This window comes from Thalassophryne amazonica, chromosome 14 (assembly GCF_902500255.1).
Source record: "Thalassophryne amazonica chromosome 14, fThaAma1.1, whole genome shotgun sequence".
In the NCBI taxonomy this organism is placed as follows: Eukaryota; Metazoa; Chordata; class Actinopteri; order Batrachoidiformes; family Batrachoididae; genus Thalassophryne; species Thalassophryne amazonica.
In genome coordinates this window covers 14,019,352-14,035,584 of record NC_047116.1, presented here as the reverse complement: position 1 = coordinate 14,035,584, position 16,233 = coordinate 14,019,352, and the positions used below count along the sequence as shown (strand labels likewise).

At 39.5% G+C, this 16,233-nt stretch overlaps 1 protein-coding gene across 5 annotated transcripts in view; it reads left to right on the top strand.

Moving 5' to 3' along the window:
* The first annotated feature begins 2,389 nt into the window (after positions 1-2,389).
* The window catches only part of tbc1d4 (TBC1 domain family, member 4), an 88,516-nt gene continuing 74,672 nt past the window's right edge, over positions 2,390-16,233 (top strand). For 2 of the 5 annotated variants that reach the window (XM_034187232.1, XM_034187231.1), the window contains exon 1: positions 2,391-3,524. In XM_034187232.1, the coding sequence (XP_034043123.1) occupies positions 3,147-3,524 (378 nt within the window). In that variant the 5' untranslated portion in view covers positions 2,391-3,146. Of the gene's footprint in view, positions 3,525-16,233 lie in introns of all 5 variants that reach the window. The other 3 variants (XM_034187235.1, XM_034187234.1, XM_034187233.1) reach the window with 2 other exon arrangements.

Sequence of the window (16,233 nt, the reverse complement as noted above, 5' to 3'; positions counted from 1 at the left end):
TTACAGCAAAACAATAACTGTAATAACATTACTATTACAGCTAAGCACAATAACAACTATGCAATAACATTAGTATTACAGCTAAACACAATAACAACTATGCAATAACATTAGTATTACAGCTAAACACAATAACAACTTGTTTTTGAGAGCTGCTTGTTGTTTTGTTGCATGCCCTTCTATTCCTACTGTTCTATGCTGCGATGTGACACTGAAATTTCCCCATTGAGGGATGAATAAAGGCTTTTCTTATCTTATCTTAACTATGCAATAACATTAGTATTACAGCTAAACACAATAACTATGCAATAACGTTAGTATTACAGCTAAACAATAACTATGTAATAACATTATAACATTAGTATTACAGCTAAACACAATAACTGTAATAACATTATAACATTAGTATTACAGCTAAACACAATAACTGTAATAACATTACTATTACAGATAAACACAATAACTATGCAATAACGTTAGTATTACAGCTAAACACAATAACTATGTAATAAGTACAACAACATATCTATGTCAGACACTCGTTACCTGTGCAAGGAAGATTTTATTGGCCTTTGGTTGGGTTATTAGCATGATTACTCAAAAAGTTGCAGCTCCAAATCAATAACTATCTATTTGCTTTGTTGCGCTTTTATTCCATTAGGAGGTGCAGGGGTGCAGAAAGGAAATTCTAATTTTTTTTTTACATTGCAAAATGTTAAAATTTGCTTTCACTCATAAAACATGGCTTTACTGTAAAAATATGGGTTATAAATCTTGGTAAGCAGTTAAATGGTAAGATTTAGAGGAATATATAATTGGCTGCAGTCGTGAGATTCAACCCGATGGGATCTTCAGATCAGGTCAAGTTGCTGGACAGAGATCAGCCTGATGTGGTTTTTCTGTGTTATTCATGGAAACTGGGCAAGATAATGTCAGCACAGAGTGCAGAGAGCCCCCTGTTGCTGGTGCCCACATACAGTGACAGCAAATACTTGTTTCGATTGCGTTTTTGGGAATTTGTCATTGAGCAAAGCATATCCAAAATTTGTGGGAAGAGCAATAATTCAGATGCATTTATGCAATAATTTTAGTGACGAACATGTTAACAAGAAAACCAAACAACAACAATAACCCCTTCACTGTAAATGTACATAATGTAAATGAATGCCACATCATCGGCTGATAACATCAATAACTTGCAGCTGTACTGCATCTTATACACACACGCACACGCACAGAATTATAAACCACACGCTTTGTAGCTAAAGTCTCGCCTTTGTCATCAAGTGTGGGCCTGTCTGATATTACACAATGTCTGCTGAAGGCATAAGTAAACACAACATTACTGGCGCTGCACTTTTTTGTGCACATATTTGCAATTGAAAATGTGAAACATTTAAAATTTCTAAGCAGTTTACAGAAATCATGCAACACTGACTCAGCTTTGTGCAAGTTTGATCCTGTTGTCAAATAAATAAAGGTATCCAGGTTAATTCAGCCAGTAGTCCACATTTCTTTTTCATATTTTGAATGTATTTTTCCATGGGCATGTGTTGACGCGTTGTCCTTTTATGCAATAAGTCACTGATTTTACATCAGCCACTGAACTGATTGTTGCTGTTTAACCTTTTCCAACCTTGGCTCAAACTATCATTGCACCAACTGTACAGTTGTGCAAATGTGCAAGCAGCTGTGGTCTTGATGACAACCAAGTGAAATAAACTGATAAACACATAACTTCAGCCGCACCTGCTCCTAATTTGCATCATGCATACATTAGTCACTGCAGCAAGTCCACACATGTCCAGCAGGTGGCAGACAAGCTACATGTAAGTTCATTCACACCTGTTTCTAATTTTCACCAACCATCCACCAGGTGGCAGTGTTCAGAAGGTGGCAGATAGGTCTATGTGATATTACATAAACACAAAAGTTCAAATTTTACTCTGTTCCTTCCTCAATATGTTGACTTTTAATGTGGAGATATACAGGATGATAGCATCTATTGTTTTTGACTTATAACACGATAACTACTGTATTTCCTGGAGTATATGTAAGTTGCAGCTGTTAAAAATGCCTTTTAAAGAGGAAAAACCGAGATATAAGTTGGACCTGAATATAAGACGCACTGGAATATAAATTGCACCTTTTTGTATCATCAGTACTTTGGGATTTTTGTGCATTGTTGCAGTGCACTATTATTTGCATTTATTATTATATTATTAGAGTTTATTTTATTTAGTGCTTTGATTCCTGGGAAAGTCTTGTGTAAACGGTCACTATAATTATTATTAATAACATGTGTGATTCACTACTATTATTATTATTGTATATAGGCCGCACTGGAGTTTAAGTTGCAAGACCTCCCAAACTTGTAAAAAAAAAAAAAAAAAAGTTTCATCTAGGTCTGGGTCACAGCTCATCCCTCACTTCCCTATCCTCAGCCTATTTTTTCAGCCACTATATGCATTTTATATGACACAAAGGTTAAAAAAGTGAACATTAATTTTATTACACGGGATTTCAGATGATGTTTTGGACAAAAAAAATTATCCCATAATGTCCACCAAGCAAAAAAAAAACAAACAAACAAAAAAAACAAAAAAAAAAACTTGTGCACTGTGGAAAGGGCGGGGCTTCGTCTTTGTCACGTGTCACAAAGGAAGGAAGGATCAGAGACAGCAGCAGAAATCCACGAACAAAACATCACTACCTGCACTTTATAGACGGCGGAGGAAGAAAAAAAAAAAGCGAGTGAAACATCTGAGAACATGTGCAGCAGGATTTTTCAGGACGACGCGAACTGCCGCAAATTTTGCGCCAAAGCGCGTCGGAGGAATGTTTACACTGAAGCGACGCTGTAAGTCTTTTCTTTCTTTATTTTAAAGTTACTGGGACCAGAACAACAAAAACACTTACTGGAATAAATGCATTTTTTTGCCTCCTCGTTCCGTGCGGAGTTTGTGGATAGAATGTGCAGGAGGAGCAGCAGCTCGTTGACGCGCACATGTTGTTCTGCGCCTGAAGGTATTTGTGAAGTTTGACGGAAAGAAGCCACGTTTGCGCCTCATCATCATCCGAGCGGAGGATGGCAGATCTGCGCCGTCTCTGAAAGTCTCCTGCAGAAAGACGAACAGAAAGAGGACATGGAGAGTCCGGAGGAGAAGGAGCAAAGGTTCTCCCTCAGCTACGTGGGCTGGTCATGTCTGGACCGGCGGACCACGCTGCCCATGCTGCCGTGGCTGGTGGCTGAGATCCGGCGGAGGAGCGAGAGAGGAGACGGCGGCCCCGCGGTGCAGGCCAGGGAGGTCCAGCTGGTCCTCAACGCCCCCTTCGTCCGGTGTGTCCCGTCCAACAGCAGCAACTCGTCTGTCTTCATTTTCGAGCACAAAGCGCAACTCATCTCGCGCTTCATCCACAACAGCAACGACCTCACCTACTTCGCCTACCTGCTCCGAGGACAGCCGGAAAATCCCGAGTCCGAGATGTCCTGTCACGTCTTCAAGGCGTGCGATCCCAACCAGGTAGGACGTCCTGTCCATATACCCACTCCAAAAACAACAGAAGTGGAGAACTGAACAAGTCCGAGTCGTAATGGAAAATTTTAATACGCCGATCTTTTTTTTTTTTTACCGATACTGAGTGCTGATACCAGTCCATACAAATTTCTTGTATATGTACAGTATTCCATTACTTATGCAACCCATCATCTTGGCTTTTATATTTTCAATTAATGCATACCAAGTTGTAGAGATTTGCTTTCAGTTTGAATTTAAGGAAAATAATTTTAGTTTTTATTTATTTATTTATTGTATTTGGAATGAACTAAACAAATTAGAATGTGTGAAATATCAAGTGTTCCAGTACTTATGGAGATCACTTAATATATACTGCAAGATAAAGCGTAAAGCTGCATATGTTCATTCTCTGCAGTATTGGAAGTGAATCAGAATAATTTCAGAATTCCTCTAGTATGCAAGATATCTGGAAGTGCGCAAACTCATGTAAAATTCCAGAGGCACTGCTCAAACATCCTGACTGTGTGTGTGTTATACACAGTTTGTGAACTGGGGCAAAGGTGATTCATGATTTTTTTTTTTTTTTTTTTTACTTCTGGTTTTGACCACCCTTTCTGGAAGTGCTTCTGATGTCAGAACAAACCTCCAAGTGTGTCTCCGCTGCACAGCAACTATGCAAATTATTTTATCTGAAGTTGATTAGAGACAAGATATATTTTTTGCGAAATACAAAAAAATCATTTGGAATTTGAATGATACTTTGACTTCTGGATGTAGCTAGCCTGCTCTGTGTGCACCTGAGCCCATCAAATCACAGAAGTGGCGGAGAGTAGGTCCTGATTAGTACTTGGGTTGGAGGGCATTTCGGAAGGTCAGCGGATGTGGAGGTGCGTCAAGAAGGGCAGACGGCATAAACGTTGTGCCAGATCCCAATGCTGATCTATCTCTACTGGATCCACTGTGGTGACCATGAACAACTCAGGGCTGCCAAAAGACATTTGTACATTTCTAGGGGTCTTGCACTGTATCACAATTTCAGTATAATCTAGGTCCCATTCCAGAATGGACTGCAAAATGTGTGAATCTCTAAACCACTGACGATTAAGTGATTTGGAACATTGTTCCACAGCTGAGACATCTTATGGCCTTGTTTTGAATCCAGAATCACACAGCACCCTTCCAGAAGTGGGAGCCAGTGTTGTAATCACAAATATTTCCAATTATGGACCTCTGTGTCCCTGCCCAATATTGGAATCAGTTCACTTCTAGCAGTGAACTCAGGCAGGATTTTAATACTGTGCAAATCTTTCCGAATTGCCGATTGTTCACATTGCAATATTTTTTTGTAATCCAGTTTAGTTCAGTTCAGTTTAGTTTAGAGAAATTCTTATTCCTGAATTGCACAGCATGCTCCCAGAAGTGACAAGCAGTTCTGGCAGCAAAACAATGTTAAATTTGGTACATATTCTGAAAGATAGAGGTCAGGATCTGTGAGCAGCAATATGGTTTCATCCTGAGAAAGAACAGTACAGATGTAATGTTTGTCCTGAGAGTACTGATGCAGAAGTACACAGAAGGCCAGATGGAGTTACATTGTGTGTTTGTGGACTTATGACAGGGTACCAAGAGAAGAGCTGCGTTAATGTATGAGGAAGTCTCAAATGCCAGAGAAATATGTGAGGGTGCAGGACATGTACAAGTACAGTGTGACAGCAGTGATATGTGCAGTAGGAATGACAGATACAGGTGGAGATTCAAGGTGGAGGTGGATTACACCAGGGATCAGCTCTGAGTCCTTTCTTAGGAGTCTCCATGGACTATGGTGTTTGCCGATCACATTGTGATCTGTAGTGAGAGTAAAGAGCAGGTTGAGATGAGCCTGGAAATGTGGAGATATGCTCTGGAGAGAAGGGGAATGAAAGGAGGAGCAAGACTGAGTACATGTGTGTGAATGAGAGGGAGCCCAGTGGAATAGTACGGTTACAAGGAGTAGAAGTGGTGAAGATGATCTTAAATACTTTGGAGTCAACTGCCCAAAGTAATGGAGAGTGTGGTAGCAAGGTGGAGAAAAGAGTGCAGGCAGGGTGGAGTGATTTGTGACGGAAGAATATCTGCAAGAGTGTAGGGGAAACTTTACAAGACAGTAGTGAGACCAGCTGTGTGGTCTGGTTTAGAGACTATGGCGCTAACAGAAAGACAGGAGGCATGTCATAGTTTTCTTTGGGAGTGATGAGGTTGGACAGAATTCAGAATGAACATATTTGAGGGACAGCACAGGTGGGACAGTTTGGAGACAAAGTCAGAGAGGTGAGATTGAGATGGTTTAGACGTGCAAAGGAGGGACCCAGGGTATATAGTGAGAAGGATGCTGAGGATGGAGCCACAAGGCAGGAGGGGAAGAGGGAGGACAAAGAGGAGGTTTATGGATGTGCTGGGGGAGGGTGTGACAGAGGAAGATGCAAAGGACAGGATGAGAAGGAAATGGATGGTCTGCTGTGGCGCCCTCTAATGGGAACAATTGAAACAAATAGTGTGATGATGATGATGAAGATATATAGGATCTGGTCAATAGTTTCTTGTCCTCTTCATGTTACAGAATCTGGAGATGAGCCCCAATACCAGTAAGCCTTGGGACCTTCATATATAGGACTTTATTATGATTATTTGTATATTTTAGTGAAATTAAACCTAACACTTTCTTACACAAATGAAAATCAAAGACATTTTTTTATTTATTTATCAGTGACCTCTCATGGCTCATCTCCAGTACCATCAATGGGCCACAGCCCACATTTTGGCAATCATTGCCTTAACCCCATTTAAGAAAATGTGTTTGATTGATGAGGTCACCAGGCAGCACTGCAACATCACAGAGCCTTGGTTCAATTCCAGAAGTATGCAGCACTTGCAGATGTGCCAGCCATTTTTAGAAGCACAAAACCTCAGATGTGGTTGAATATATTGTGTTTGGTGTCCATGAGGTCCGGTTGGTTCTTCTTCTTTTGTGCATGAAAATCCCAGCAGATCAACAGTTTGAGAAATACTCAGAACCAGGCCGGCTGGCACAACAAACAAGCTACGTCCAAAGTCACTTCACTCACCTTTGTTCTCCATTCTGATGCTCAGATTATCAGGAATCTCCAGAGCTCCCGCCACATCATGCGTTCATTCGCCATATGTGACCCGGCGAACCGATTTAGCCTGGGAAAAAAAAAAAAAAAATTATGACAGCGCTGCAGGAAAAAACTAAGACCTCTGTCCTTTTTTGATAATGGTTAAGTTAGAAAAAGAAAAATGATGTCAACACAGATACATACACACACGCACACAGGAGTGTGTGTGTATCACATGATCACAGCTGATCAGTGTCATTCTCACTGTGTAGCGTGTGTAAATTTGCCAAAAAAAAAAAAAAAAAAAAATCCAATTAATTCCTCACAAATGTGTGAATGAAGTGTAGAAAAGATTACGTCCAATCAGAGCCAGGGGCGGGTTAATGCCACGGGTTTACCTGGGCTAAAGACCAGCAGCCCAAAGTCACAAAAGGGCCCCACATTATTGTCAACCAAATATTTTGGAGAGCACAGATAACAATATTCAAGTTTATGAGTTTTGAATTTGCACTTTTTTTCTCTTTTGCATCTGGGTGTGGCTAATCAACTTCCTATGTGGCTAACTGAAATTGCCACCTGTTAGCCACAGTGGCTAACAGTTGTTGAACCCCAGACAAAACTCTGGATTATGTCTGCACACCGAAACACACTGAGTTATGAAAACATTATGTTTTCATACCTGTTTGTTTGTTTGTGAACAGGCTGGAGCCCACACTTTTTTAGACATCGTTATAATTTTTTTTTTTTTTTTTTTACTGAAGATTCATATCCTGATAGGCGAAAACTGATCCAATTTTCAAGGTCAAAGGGAAAAGTCAGGAAATATCTTGGAAAAACACTGAACTAATTTTCCAAAATTCGTAACTGCCAAAAAAAGTTGAAATTTCCTTTATATTTGAGAACATTATGTAGGATGGAATCCTTTATCAACTGACAAAGTTTGATCCGGTATTGCAGACCAAATGGTCCCCCCCCTAAAAATCGGTCCACATTTGGTACTGCGCATGTGTCATTTCGGACCACAGCAGCACGTCTAAGAGGGAGTCTCTTCACCCAAAGCAATCAAATGGATTAATGGGATTATTAACCATCAGATGATGAAGGTAAAACCTCTTAAATCATTCTAAAGTCAGTTTTAAGCAGAAACGAGGTTGGTTTAAACAGAAACTCGCAAAATTCCGTGGTGCTTTGAAATGACTGACGCGCAGTGAACACATCAGCTAGCAGCTCGTTTAGCTGTGGCACTCTGATTGCTTCATTGATCTTTTATGATGAAATAATGCTGAATTTATGTGGAAATGGTTGTTGTACTAAAGCTTTAGTTATCGGTCACTGAGACAGATGATGACTGGAGCGCAGTTTTAAACAGAAACGAGGTTTTAATCTGTGAACCACAGTTAATGATGCATGCGCAGATGCAAAAGGCGGACCAATTTTTTTAGGGGGGACCGTTCGGTTGGTGACACCGGATCTGATCCAGATTACAGCTTTTGTGCCCATTTAATTTTAACATTGAAAACCCCATTTAATGTATATTTTACATTGTATCTTAATCAAACATGAGCCAATCACTCTGATATTTGAAAGTGAGGTGCAGACTGGCACTCACTATGCCCTGACAAAGTTTGATCCAGATCTGATCCGGATTACAGATTTTTTGGACATTTGAATGTAATATTGAAAAGCCCATTTGGTGTACATTTTACATTATATCTCAATCAGAAGTGCCTCAATCACTCTTATTTGTGACAGTGAGGTGCAAACGGGCACTCTCAATGAATAGACTAAGTCTGATCTGTTTTGCAGATTTAGTAGGAATGTGATTTTAACATTGAAAAGCCCATTTGATCTATATTTTGTATTTTAGCATATGTACAGACACTTCTAATAGGACTTTGACCTTGAAAATGTTTTCCAAGGTAAAAATTTGTGAAATTGGAAGCCAGTGTTGGCTGAGGTTTGAGCTCTGTGAGTGCAGTGCTCTAGTTTGTTTGTGTGCACAGTGTCCAGATGGTGTGAGTGGCAGTTTATCTTGGTTTTGCAGCTATAGCTCAGGGAGTGGAGCACTCGTCTTACAATCCTACCAGCCGAGATCACATCTCTGTTCAGTTTCCTGACTCGTTAGCTGCTGCAGATAAAAGCATCTGACAATGCATAAATACAATTATAGGTTTGGAAGCAAAGTAGCCTCTCTCTTTGTGTGTATGTGTGTGTGTTGGGGGTGGTGGGTGGGGGTGCATATCTCACCAACTGCTCCTGCACAACTCAAAATGCCGGAGTAATTGTGCTGTAACCCGATGGTTTTAGAACCAGCCAAACCTGCAGTATCAGCCTAAAAAAAAAAAAAAAAAAGACCTGCCTGGTTACAGAGGATATATTTTTTTTAATCCCATTTATTTAGATGCCAGAAGCCATATAACAAAAGGAGAAAATGAACAGTGTGGAAGGAACTTGAGGGGAGGATTCAGGAGCTAGACTTATTGGTTCTGTTATGTATTTTTAAAACATGTTTATTTTAATCATCAATCACAGCAGACAAAATGATGCCACTAATTCAGAAACCTCTAATTACTTAATCACACAATCAGTGTCTTACTTTAACACATGTTGTCACTTGGCAGCAATTGTGGATTGAACCCATGGCATGCTGGTTAAAGAATGCAAGAAATTTGAAGCATCTGAAAGGGCTGTATGAGTAAATATTATTATTATTATTATTATTATTGCAGTGGAACCTTGATTTTAGAACTTAATTAGTTCCTAAATGTTGTTCTTAAACCAAAACCAATTTTCCCATAAGAAACAATGTAAAATGGATTAATCAGTTCCTGATACCAAAAAGAACACTGTGTTTTATCCTTTTTAACAGCATTTCATGCATAAAAGGCAAACAAAATACAAAGAATTTGCATAGTATCTTATACAAAATACTATAATTTCAATTTGATTAGCTTATAATGTGCCAAATCACAGCAAAGGCCGTCTCAAGGCACCTTACATGAAACAATTCAACATAAAATTTAAATAAATAATTAAAAATTAATAAAAAATTTCAAATACATAATTAAAAACAGAAGTAAAAGAATAAAACAGATAAAAAAATAAAAACTATTCATAAGAAAGAGAATAAAAATAGGTTTTCAGTCTTGACTTAAAAATGATATAAAAGTAATTGTAATAAAATAGCAATTAATTTCACCTTACTTGTACAGAAGAGACCATAAGAACATCAGGTAACTGAACTTCTGAATGGATCAGACGCCTCTGTTGCAGTGAAACTCTGGTCGGATTTAATGTTGTCTGCTAACAGCATTAGCACTTTTAGCTGTTAGTAGCTTCACCCGTTAGCTTCACTTAATGTATGATTACTGGAAAAAATGCACAGTTCATAGCTCTTTTAATGTCCACAACAAAGTAAACCCTTAAGAGAACCACCATGCAGTTCCCAAAAATATGATTTAATAAACACCCAAAGACTAGAGGTGGGTGGATCGATCCTAATATCGATAATATCGATACCAACGCTGGTATTGATATTGAACGATCCTCGTGTAAAAAGATCGATACTCAAGCTTTTTTTTCTCTCCCGCATGCACTGACTGCTGCGCACGCAGATTCATCAAAGTCTACTCTCTGTCTGGAAGACAGCGCTGCGCTGTGTCACACAACACGGAGCAGCGCACCCTTGTATTGTGGTTTGTCAGCCCTCTACCTCACGAGATTTTGTTTTAAGTTGTGTTGAGTGATTTTTTTTTTTTAACAAAAAATGTTGATTGTGATAATAAAGTATGTTGTTGTCACGTACAATGTTTGGCGAAATTCTGTCCTAGGTCTTTTGAATCCTTTGAATCTATGAAGCTTAAATATGAAAAAGTATCGGTATCGATATTGGCGATACTGGGCCTGTATTTATTTGGTATCGGATCAATACCAAAATTCCCGGTATCGCCCACCTCTACCGAAGACTGACTTTTTTGCTTCTTCTTCTTCTTTCGAGTTTATTGGCGGATTGCAACCCAACATGGTGCATTACCACCACCTACTGTGGTGGAGGTGTTCATGAACCAAGTCTTTATTGGAAAAGTGATGCATTTTTTTCAAAAAATATGTTCGTGAACTGATTTATTTGTAAAGAGAGCTGTTCTAAAACTGAGGTTCCACTGCATTATTATTATTATTATTATTATTATTACTAGGTAAAATCTGCCCTATGGACAGAGTTTGTGTGGGGGAGTTGTGTGTGTGTGTGTGTGTGTGTGTGTATGTGATTGGGGGGTTTCTGTGTGTCAGGGGTTGTGTGTGGGTGGGGGAGGATGCTGGGAGGTGCAGCAGGCATATTGTTACAGGAAGATTATTTGGGTTGCATGATAAGATATGGGCGCTGTTTTGTGAAATTGACAAAGGGCCAAAAACTCACACGAAAGCTAATATTTGGTTGAAGGTTCCACCAACTGTCACCTTGTCCAGGTGCTTGTGTTAGCCATCAACAAGCTTCAAGCAAGTGTTTGGATTTTTGGCCAGTTGTCTTGGTAGAGTTCAATTATCATGATTATTGTTTTTAGTTTCTAGGCAGGGCTCAAACTTGAATGCCCAGTCTGGATAGTCTTGATAGGTTTTAGATCAAGATTTTGGACTCTTCTAACTTTAATAATCAAGCTTTAGGGGTAAAATTCAAAATAAAGGCACATCCTACAAACAAATCCAAAATGCTTTTTGAGATAATTCCTGTCTTCACATACATACTAACATAGTAGAATAACTACTAATAAAAATAAAAAAGACTAATTGTGTTTTCTCTTGGTATTGAAGTTTTTGGGCCACCAATCTGTGTGGGTAACAGTCCGAGCCCTCAGGATTTTTAAATCCCCCATTTGCCTTCCTCTTAGGGCAGGGGTGGCCAAGTTCGGTGCTCGAGAGCCACCTTCCTAACACTCTTAGTTGTCTCCCTGCTCCAACACACCTGATCCAATGAAAGACTCGTTAGCAGACTTTTAATGGGCCTTTCATTGGATTCAGGTGTGTTGGAGCAGGGAGACAACTAAGAGTGTTAGGAAGGTGGCTCTCGAGCACCGAACTTGGCCACCCCTGTCTTAGGGGATCACATCTCTGGAGGTTGAAGCGTGACAAGAACCTGACAGACACAATATTGCGTCATCACAATTACATGCTCTTCTCAGCATGCCACTCTTGAGTAATACTGCAAAATGTGCTGGAAACACTCAAAAATCAGGAACGCTGGACTAAGTGTCATCAAATTAATATGTAGTTGTGCTCAAAGAATTAGTGTGTTGGCTAAAATAATCAAGTCTTTGCATAATCTGATAACTATGTGGACCATTTATCACACATCGAGGCTCAAGCTTGACTTGTTCAAATGTGAAAAATGTGAAAGTTTGTTGTTTTTCTGATTTGTGTCCTTGTAAATTACAGTTCTTTTAGGTGTTTAGACTATTTGGCCATGGGAAGCTGGAATGGGTTTGTGTTTATAGCTTGAGAGGTGCTGCAAAGAGGAATGAGCAAAACTGCCCAAAGATATGTGCAGCAAGCTTGTGGCATCATATTCAAGAAGACTTGAGGCTGTAATTGTTGCCAAAGGTGCATCAATAAAGTATTGAGCAAAGGGTGTGAATACTTTTGTACATGTGATTTCTTAGTTTGTTTTATTTTTAATAAATTTGCAAAAAAATATTGTCATTATGGGGTGCTGTGAGTAGAATATTGAGGGTAAAAAATTAATTTACTCCATTTTTGAATAAGGCTGTAACATAACAATGTGTGGAAAAAGTGAAGTGCTGTGAATACTTTCCAGATGCACCGTACATCAAAATAAAAGCAGTTACCACTTTAAAAAGAAGTCACCACCACACAAAAACTCTCATCAAATTTGTAATTAATTTGTGGTTCACATGCGTGTGCCGAACTGCAGGGGGTGGTCCCTACGGATCAGCTGTGATCCGTACTTCAGATGAGAAGTGTCACTTGCATTGTGAGGGAACACCAGCTGTGACATTTTGGGTGTGTGGTGCTTCTCTGGCTCTGATCCAACATGTGGGAAACTGAAACCATTTACGCCTTGCATTTTCCATGATAATTACATAGCTTAAACTTTCAGAATAATTGACAATAGTTGTTTTTGTTATGATCAAGTGCATCCTGTCAGATCTCAGAAGGTCCTGGTCAGCACTTCACTGGGGGACCACTTGGGAAAACCCGGGCCTGTATCGTGTTTCTCCCAGTTGTGGCAACGAGGGCATGAGCCGCCAAAAAAACAAAAAAAACATGTCCTGTATCCTCATGTGGGGCTGTGGTGACCTCAAGCAAGCTGAAAGGAAGAATGTTTTGATTGGCTGATGTAGTTGGAACTGTCTTTGGTTGTTTCTTGCATCCGTTTGACACTTTGGCTGTAATAAAATCACTTGACATATGTTGTTCATGTTAGTTCATGAATCTCGTCTTTTGGTCTTCCGCCAAGATGGTAAAAGGGTACAAAATGTTTTTTTTATTGTTGTTATTATTATGTGTGCAGTACGTCTGCAGTTGTGTCCTGTGGCATGTGCACAGTGTTTGTGTGCCTCTGTGAGCTCAGTAGAAGTGACTCGTGTCTGTTCCCTCTGCAGTTAGAACGACATCGTGAACATAACTGTGTTATTGTGCAACAGAACTGGTTTGGTCATTAGCAGCTTTCAGTGAACGCGGTGTAACGTTTGCATTATTATGTCAGCGCCGTGTCGCCCTGTCCAGGGTGAACCCCGCCTCACACCCTGTGACTACTGGGATAGACTCCAACAGGGTTGGAGGAGGTTATGTTTTTGTCTGTTTGTGAACAGCCTAGAACCCACAATTTTCCATATATAATTATGATTTTTTTTTTTTTTTTACTTTACAGAGGATTCATATGCTGATAGGCAAGAACTGATTAAGTTTTCAAGGTCATCGGTCAAAGGTCAAAGTCAGGAAAAATCCCTATCTTTAACATTGAAAAAAAAAATCATAACTGTCAGAAAAGATCACATTTCTTTCATATTTGAGAGCGTTATGTAGGATGGTATCCTTTATCGACTGACAACGTTTGATCTGGATCTGATCCGGATTTTGTGGCCATTTAAATTTTATATTGAAAACCCTATTTAATGTACAATGAGGAAAATAAGTATTTGAACACCCTGTGATTTTGCAAGTTCTCCTACTTAGAAATCATGGAGGGGTCTGAAATTTTCATCTTAGATGCATGTCCACTGTGAGAGACATAATCTAAAAAAAAAAATCTGAAAATCACAATGTATGATTTTTCAATAATTTATTTGTATGTTACTGCTGCAAATAAGTATATGAACACCTGTGAAAATCAATGTTAATATTTGGTACAGTAGCCTTTGTTTGCAATTACAGAGGTCAAACGTTTCCTGTAGTTTTTCACCAGGTTTGCACACACCGCAGCAGGGATTTTGGTCCACTCATCCATACAGATCTTCTCTAGATCTTTCAGGTTTGGCGTTTCAGCTCCCTCCAAATATTTTCTATTGAGTTCAGGTCTGGAGAGTGGCCAGGCCACTCCAGGACCTTGAAATGCTTCTTATGGAGCCCCTCCTTAGTTGCCCTGGCTGTGTGTTTGGGGTCATTGTCATGCTTGAAGACCAAGCCATGACCCATCTTCAATGCTCTTACTGAGGGAAGGAGGTTGTTTGCCAAAATCTCGCAATACATGACCCCATCCATCCTCCCTTCAATACGGTGCAGTCGTCCTGTCCCTTTTGCAGAAGAGCACCCCCAGAGTATAATGTTTCCACCCCCATGCTTCACGGTTGGGATGGTTTTCTTGGAGTTGTTCTCATCCTCTAAACATGGTAAATGGAGTTGATTCCAAAAAGCTCTATTCTGGTCTCATCTAACCACATGACCTTCTCCCATGCCTCCTCTGGATCATCCAGATGGTCACTGGTGAACTTCAAACAGGCCTGGACATGTGTTGGCTTGAGCAGGGGGATCTTGCTGCCCTGCAGGATTTTAAACCATGACAGCATCATGTGTTACTAATGTAATCTTTGTGACTGTGGTCCCAGCTCTCTTCAGGTCATTGACCAGGTCCTCCTGTGTAGTTCTGAGCTTTCTCAGAATCATCCTTATCCCACAAAGTGAGATCTTGCATGGAATCCCAGACCGAGGGAGATTGACAGTAGTCTTGTGTTTCTTCCACTTTCTAATAAATAATCATAACAGTTGTTGTCTTCTACCAAGCTACTTGCCTGTTGTCCTGTAGTCCATCCCATCCTTGTGCAGGTCTGCGATTTTGTCCCTGGTGTCCTTAGACAGCTCTTTGGTCTTGGCTATGGTGGACAGGTTGGAGTGTGACTGATTGAGTGTGTGAACAGGTGTCTTTTATACAGGTAACAAGTTCAAACAGGTGCAATTAATACAGGTAAAGAGTGCAGAATAAGAGGGCTTCTTAAAGAAAAATTAACAGGTCTGTGTGAACCAGAATTTTTGCTGGTTGGTAGGTGTTCAAATACTTATTTGCAGCAGTAACATACAAATAAATTATTAAAAATCATACATTGTGATTTCCGGATGTTTTTTTTTTTAGATTATGTCTCTCACAGTGGACATGCACCTAACATGAAAATTTCAGACCCCTCCATGATTTCTAAGTAGGAGAACTTGCAAAACCGCAGGGTGTTCAAATACTTATTTTCCTCACTGTTTATTTTACATTATATCTTAATCAAACATGCCTCAATCCCTCTTATATTAGAAAGTGAGGTGCAGACTGGCAATCACTATCACCTGTCAAAGTTTGTTCCAGATCTGATCCAGATTACATTTTGTGGCCATTTAAATTTAACATTGAAAACCCTATGTCATTTATATTTTACATTATATCTTAATCAAACATACATCAATCACTCTCATATTTGAAAGTGAGATGCAGACTGGCACTCACTATCACATGACCAAGTTTGATCCGGATCTGATCTGGATTGTGGATTTTGTGGACATTTGAATTTAATATTGAAAAGGGCATTTGGTGTACATTTTGCATTATATCTCAATCAAAAGTGCCCCAGTCACTCTCATTTTTCTCTTATGGATTTACCTACACCACCAAAATTGGACGGAGGTTCCAATTTTATGGCTGTTTGTCTTCCAGCTGTCAGTCAGAAACCAAGTGACAAAAAACAATGACAAATTGTGCACAGCAGAGATCAACAATGTTCTGTGAAAAGGATCTGAAAAAGAATTCATAAACCGAAAAAGTTGGGAAAAAAAACCCCAGCAACACCACAAAAACCTTTGATTCAAGTGCATGAACTAAAAAATTCATACTCCTCACATTTCATCACATCTAAATTAGCTTATGAAAAGACACTTCTAACAGGACTTTGACCTTGAATTTTTTTCCAAGATAAAAATTTGTGGAATTGGAAACTTGTGTTGGTGGAGGTGTGCGCTCCACAAGCACAGTGCTCTAGTTTTTTGTGCTTAAAATATAGAATTCTTTGTCAACTCTGACAGTGTTCACTGTAGAACCAGTTAAGATCAAAATGGACAAATCTTTAGATCTCATTATGACTTTCAACACATATGTGTAGTTTTTGAAAAATGTC